This window comes from Sitodiplosis mosellana, unplaced genomic scaffold (genome assembly GCF_009176505.1).
Source record: "Sitodiplosis mosellana isolate CC-2019 unplaced genomic scaffold, AAFC_SMos_1.0 Smas_scaffold_6226, whole genome shotgun sequence".
Classification (NCBI taxonomy): Eukaryota; Metazoa; Arthropoda; class Insecta; order Diptera; family Cecidomyiidae; genus Sitodiplosis; species Sitodiplosis mosellana.
Genome location: NW_022601467.1, coordinates 13,340,624 through 13,347,955, shown reverse-complemented (window position 1 = coordinate 13,347,955; position 7,332 = coordinate 13,340,624). Strand labels below are relative to the sequence as shown.

At 37.3% G+C, this 7,332-nt stretch overlaps 1 protein-coding gene across 1 annotated transcript in view; it reads left to right on the top strand.

The window, feature by feature from the left end:
- Nucleotides 1-1,982: 1,982 nt before the first annotated feature.
- Nucleotides 1,983-7,332, top strand: part of LOC129578045 (alpha-2B adrenergic receptor) — a 107,592-nt gene continuing 102,242 nt past the window's right edge. The window contains exons 1-2 of the mRNA XM_055466106.1: nt 1,983-3,374; nt 3,856-4,079. Of these exons, the coding sequence (XP_055322081.1) occupies nt 2,987-3,374; nt 3,856-4,079 (612 nt within the window). The 5' untranslated portion in view covers nt 1,983-2,986. The remainder of the gene's footprint in view (nt 3,375-3,855; nt 4,080-7,332) is intronic.

Genomic DNA, 7,332 nt, shown 5'->3' with positions numbered 1-7,332 from the left:
CAACCCAAGTAATTACTCTGTGTGCTGTCACTCAGCGCGGAAGGTTTTGCATGTTTGTTGAACATTTCCAAATGATTTACTCATGAAACATTCTGGTCTTGTCATTCATCGGATATTTTTTATCAAGACGCGATGGCAAAGTCCGAAAGTTTTTTTTCTGCCGTCTGTATAGACATACATACAATCCAGTTAAAATAGACTAATCTATAAAAAAAAGAAAAATAAAAAAAGTTTGTCAGCTTGAGTGACAGTAAACGAAGTGAAAGCACAGCTCTTTTGCAAAATTGCAAATATTTCAAATGAATTATCGGCCACGGTATACTCTGTATACGATAACACATATTTTTGTGGAAAGTTTTTGTATTAAAATAAGCAATTTTTTTGTTCGTATATTTCCAACTCATTTTGTGTAAAAAAATTTCGAATTCAATTTAACTCAAATCGCTGGCTTGACTTTGAGCGCTCAAACGAAATGAGAATACAAATAATAAAGTTCCCATTTGAAAAATGCTCGGAACGGGCGCATATCCATATCGGTGTGATGTGTAAGTTTATTTGGATTCGTTTTTTTCCCTACTTCACACATTTTCTTTACACAAGCATAATGTTTTTTTTTTCACATAGAAAATTCAAACGGAACTTCCACCCGACTGACGTTGAAAATTTATAGCGCTTCAACCGATATGGAATTACACCAGTCGGTTGGTTTATTTCAAATGTCTACTGACTCAATTTAAAATCAAAAAGCACAGTTTTTCACTTTCAAATTGCCATCCACTTGCTCACTCTAATATCTTTTATTTTTTCGATTACAGAGAAGAAAAAAAAACAACGAAAAAAGTAGAACACTAAAGAAATAAACAGCAAAAAAGCCCACACACACACACATCGCGGAAAGAATTTAATTCAATTCAATTTTCACCAGCGTCGCAGTCGTTTCTCATTAACCGACACTGTTGTTTTCCGGTAACATTAATGGATAATGAAATGTCGAAAGCCTTGCAAACGCAACACTGCACAGTTCATCGATGAGTTTGTGCATTGCCATTGATTTGACGGTAATTGATGGCGAATCACCGCCCGCTAAACACAACAAATGAAGTCTTACAAAAACGAGTGCTGAGTATCATCGCCACATTTGAGAGAGAGAAAGAGATAGAGAGAGAGACCAAGAAATGCGAAATTATTATTGATTAATATTATGAACGACAACACAACCACAAACTGATCCATTTTGAGAAAATGGCTACTGACGATGTGGATGTTTTTATGTGTCAGCCATTCGTCCTGGCTTCGCTTCAGTAAATGGAACACAATGATTTCGTAGCGTGCAATAAGAAACACACTTTTCTAAGCACAACGACTAAATTGGAAAATGCTTCAAATATGGAATGCAGAAATACGGTTATTCTTGTAGGTAAGAATAACGAAAAAAAATAGAAAAAAAAGAGCGAAAAGTGTGTGTTGCGTTTCGTTCTTTTTCATACTTTTTTTCCTCTTCGGACGCATCGCATCGTTCAATTGATTTTGCGAGAAATTGAAGAGAGTTTCGTATGAGAAAGCGATAAAGAGACGAACAGAGAATTGGCGACAAGAGCTAAATCGTCTACACACACACACACACACACACACACACACACACTCAAACAACAAGTCTCTTACGGCAACGATAATAATACGGCACGCACACATTCACAAGCGAACCAGAAACAGAAACGAAATTGAAACGCTTATTCAGATTCGATTTGAACAGAAAATAGAAAATAAGTTGAACTATATTGAAATAAAAATATTTACAACACATGCATGGAATACGTAATTTGTTCGGTTTTTTTTGCGGGAGGCGACACAAACACCGGTTGACGATTTTTTTGGTTCTCATTTACTGTGCGCTTTTTATGTGATACACATACACGTGGGAACGGGAGCAACAACAAGAAGAAGAAAGAGAAAGAAAGAAAAAAAAAATATATATATACAAACGCACACACACACACACTCATTCGCTCACAAGCTTGGAAGAAGGCAGTAAAAAGCACAAAGTATCGTAAAATTGAATGGAACAAAATCTCTGAATAGAATAGAAAACACATTACCGTTTTTAGTGAATTCAATGAATTGAAAAAGTGCGAAATAGAGAGGCAACAGAAATCGAACATATTTTTCGATCGTTCACAATACATATAGCATATATACATATAGATTCAACTTTACTTTAACGGCCAACAATCAAGTGGAATATGAATTAACTAAGTTTGCCAGAGCCGGGCGTTTTACATGCAAACGAAACAAAAAGAGGAAGCGAGCGAAGCAAACGTGGAAAAATATTATCGAAGAAGAAGACGACGACGACGACGAAGAGGAAGAAGAAGAAAAAAAAGCCCCAGTTGCGAAAAGTTTAAATATTTAGGGGAAAGCAAATAGCAACCAATCGCAGATAGGAATTCCTAGACCATTGCCATATGATTTTCGCCTCTTTGTTGCATATGCCATTGTCGCTGGCTGACGCTTCATAACCGAATAACAAAAGAAGAACAAGAGTAGCCAACCAGAGCAAAAGACACACATACATACCGTGAGCAAGTACAAGAGCGAAAAAGGACAACAAGAGCACAACAATCGCGCATAAGCAACGGCTGCAACAAATTACGCATTTCAAAGGAAGAAAGAAAAATAAATGAATGTATTAGCAACAATTCCCGCCGAAGCAGACACTCTGCAGAACAACAACAAAAAAATCGCTAAAAAATACACGACATCAAATAGAAATCGCTAGTTAAATAACAGCTGAAGTGGCAACATTGCCCCGACACTGAAACTAGCATAAGTGGAAGAACAAAAAAGAGAACGAGAACGAAAACAATAAACGGATAGAGGGAACGAAAAAGTGGAGAAACAGAGCGAGAGAGAGAGAGAGAGAGAGAGAGAGCGTGAGAGCAGTAGAGAAGAGAGAAAAAAAACCAACCGAAACGCATCATAAATTAACATGGCATTTATTGCGGATAATACGACCGAAGAATTTCTCGCAACGGTTGGAAATTCATCATTTAATCGTCATTTGACCTCTACAAATGAAACAAACCCAAATACAACCGTCATTCATGATCCGGGCTATCCCAGCGGATACAGTCTTACTCATATCGTATTTGCATCAATTGTAGTCACACTTTTAATGATTATTATTGTTGTTGGAAACATGCTAGTTATTATCGCAATCATCACCGAAAAGTCGTTGAAAAACATTCAGAACTGGTTCATCGCATCACTCGCTGTAGCCGACTTTTTTCTCGGCCTTGTAATTATGCCATTCTCATTAGCTAATGAATTAATGGGCTACTGGATATTTGGCAGTTGGTGGTGCGACATTCATAGTGGTATGTGCAATAGCTAAATTTTTCTTGTTAAATAGCCAATACACTTGCGTGCTTAAACCACGCAAAATGCGATATATGTATTCTTCTTTTTATTGCACCGACGAATATGTCTTCGACAGAGAGAGTTCCTCAACAACAGCATCACCATCAAAACTTATAGCTACTTTTTTTGCTTCCAGATCGATTTGTAAAGTAAAATTCATTTTACTGCTCCATACAATTTCAAAACAAAAACATGATAAATTTGCGCGCAATAACATAAAAATAGAAAAGTGGAAGCGAATACAACGAGCGGATTTGCTCCCCAAAGACGCAACATTCAAATAGTACTATATGTTCTGCTGTTAAAAGTAATAGTGCTGTGTGTTCGAAGAAATAGTCGTGGTGAATCGCATTTGTTGCGACATTTATTGCTGTAATTTTGACATGTCTTTCTATCCTTCTCTCCCTCCCTTCTCTCTTCTCATCTGCGTCTATATAGCCATGGATGTGCTCTTATCAACCGCCTCAATAATGAATTTGTGTTTGATATCACTGGATCGATACTGGAGTATAACGAAAGCAGTGGAATATTTGAAAACGCGAACGCCCGCCCGCGCATTAGTTATGATCGCTGCCGTCTGGATAATGTCAGCGCTAATATGTATACCGCCGTTGCTCGGATGGGGTGTAAAACGGTCCGAAGATTCACTGCCACAATGTGAGGTAAGTTTTTCTTATCGTTCTACTTATTCATTTTGGTTGTGTATATATCACCGAAGAAGAATAGCAAATACCGCATTTTGCCATCTTCAAGTGGAAGTCATAGCCGCCGAAAAGAAATGGTGTGTGCGCATATACACATCCTTTTCGGAGGGACTATGTATGCGACTGTTTATCATTTGATTTGCAATGTGGCTAACAATGTGAATCAATTCATTCTCATTCAATTGGCATATCGATTGGTTTTTTGCCTTCCAAACAAAGATAAAAACACAGTCGTGCGATTTTTCCGATGTCGACAAACAAACTTAAAAGTCCAATAAATTTTGATTGAAAACCTTTCATTGGATTCAAATTCGATTGGTGTTGAGAGTTCGAGTTACACTAATAAGCTTTTATCGTCACGAAATATTGATGTTTAATGCTATTTGTTCATCAGCATACAGTTTCAAATACAATTTCAACTAATTTTTTTTACTTCGCCTTTTTTTTATTTATATTTTTCTTTAATCTGAAGAAGTGCCAGTAATAATTCAAAATACTGATTTCGGGAAGTATATCCGACAAAGAAAAATATCGGAAGTTTTCTCTTTTTTGGAATATTTCTCACTACATTTATGATAAACTAGAGGGAAGAAAAGCAAAACATCATCTCTCATTCATCTCTCTTATTCTGGAAATATCATGCATCGGATCAGTCTTTCGGTTTCCTTTCTACGTTTTTTTTTCTTCTCGTCACTATTTGCCGCTTTCCGCCACAGAAATCCTTTTCATTTCGTCTTTTATAGTTGGCCTGGATTTGTGGCCGTGCCGATAGTAACGAAGCTAAATCAATATACAGATATAAATGTGTATTGTACAGTATCTCATCCATTCGTTTGGTTATCTAATTTAAATCTATGGTTTTCAATGGAATGGAATCATATTTTGAATGCATGTATAGTTTCTATATATGTATGTATATATATATATATATATATATGCGCAGATTCATCACTCAAATCCGTGAGCATACAATACATAATGTATATGTATATAAGTTCCATTCACTGTAGGCGCATATAACGCTGACAAGCGGTACGATATGATACAAAAGCCTCCTAACTACTGTTGTAGTTGTTGGCGCGCTGAACTTTTTCTTCACAACATATCACTACAATTGGCTTATTTATCATTTGTGTATTTTATTTTGTGTGAATGAGACTAATACCGAGTTTACATGAATCGAGAGGCGCTGGTATGGGATGCTTGCTACACAGCCACTGTTTAATAAATGTCTACTATATTCGCATTGAATTGATTGTCGACTTTTGAGATGCGTCGCCATTGTCGCCTGATCCATCATCATAGCGATATCATTTCTCTCCCATTCAATGGGAAATTGTTTGATGTGAAGTTGGATTTAATTAATATTTTTTTTTATGCTCTGCAAAATAAAACATAAACAATTCAACAAACAAAAAGCAAAATATTCGCAACGATGTACACTATGTGCCATTGTTGATGTTGATATTATAAGCGCTATAGTTGATTGTGATGCGACACCAACGCTTTAACAGTGTGAAAGTTCATAATGAAAGTCAACCGAGCGAAAGGGATGGTTTGAAATGCACATACAACCGACACAAACACTCTCACTGGTCACAATGTCGATGATATGACTGTGGGATTCGATGCGAGATCAAATTCTGTCATCAAGCCTGTTCTATGTGTCAATTGTATTGATGCTGTATTATTATTATCATCATCATTACCACTCAACATTCAACTTGGAAACTTAAAGAACAATACGCCTCGGCACACAATTTAATTTGGTGCACAGAGGTACAAAAACAAGTAGTTAGTGGACGAGTGAGTGAGTGAGTGAGCTCAGTGTCTGAATGTGCTTGTTAGTGTCGAAGCTGCCCGATGTGTATGTGTACCGGCGACGACAACAACAGCAGCAGAGGCATCGCTGTGATGATGATAATAATAATGATGATGATGATGATGGTAAAGAAATGACTTTTCGCTATTTTGTGGGCATAAATAGAGGGCAGAAATTGCTGTGTAATAAATCAGTCTACTGTTCTCCTGATGAGCACTATTCAAATGGCCAGTGCGTTAACAATATTCGTATTTATGTGTATGCATCAATGTGTTATTGTCTATTATGAGTGCGTATTACATTACATATTTCATAATCACTTTTGCCATCCGAACTCGAACCAGATCCCATATTCTCCGAACGAATGAATGAACGAGCAGCAAACCTCAATCCACACACAAACATATACACGGCTCAGCGTTAATTAAACCAGTGCCTTGTCATAAATATTTCGATGGCGGATTTACAATGCCAAATTACTACTGTCCACACATGAGCTCCGATATCATTTAGACATTGAACGGCTCAACATTTGCAGGATTCTATTAAAGTCTCTTATTCACTCTGTCTCTGTCTCTGTCTCACTTGTTCGCTCGCTCAACAAGCTGACGTACAATGTTCGGAATGAAATTAACGATTTTTTCTACATCTGCCGTGCTTGCTTGCTTGCTTGACGCAGACCAGATGTAAAAATGAGCAAACAAGTGGAAGCCAACTAAAGCATCACACTAACATTAAAAACAAAACCATTCAGACGCACATAAATTACCCAAACGAATCAACGAACGAAAAATTGTATGTGGAGAATGCAGATTGAGTGGAAAAAAAATGCGCGCCCGAACTGCTTATATACACAGTGCAATACATTGTAATAGTGTGTTTGTGTCTCTGTGTGCGCGCGATTTACTCGTTAAAGAATATACACGTTTATTACCCTCATCTCCACCAAGCAAAACTTCCATTTGATCTGATCTCGCACATAAAAGATTGCTTGAACATGCAAGCAATGCTCTCGCTCGATACATGGTTCAGCTGCTTGAATTCTGATTAAAAAATGCAAAGCTTAAATCATATCGAATGAGCGATCGACATAAAGGGTTTCGTAAACGAAAAAGCTTTTGGATGTTTTTTTCTTTTGCTTATTTCATCCATCAAACTGTGAAACTGTGTATGAGTATGTGCTGTTGTCCCTCTGTTTCAGCATTTATTATAACCATAACGTTTTTCATTCCGTTGCCATGTTGCCCATCTCTCTCAATCTCTCTCTCTCTCTCTCTCTCTCTCTCTCTCTCTCTCTCTCTCTCTCTCTCTCTCTCTCTCTCTCTCTCTCTCTCTCTCTCTCTCTCTCTCTCTCTCTCTCTCTCTCTCTCTCTCTCTCTCTCTCTCTCA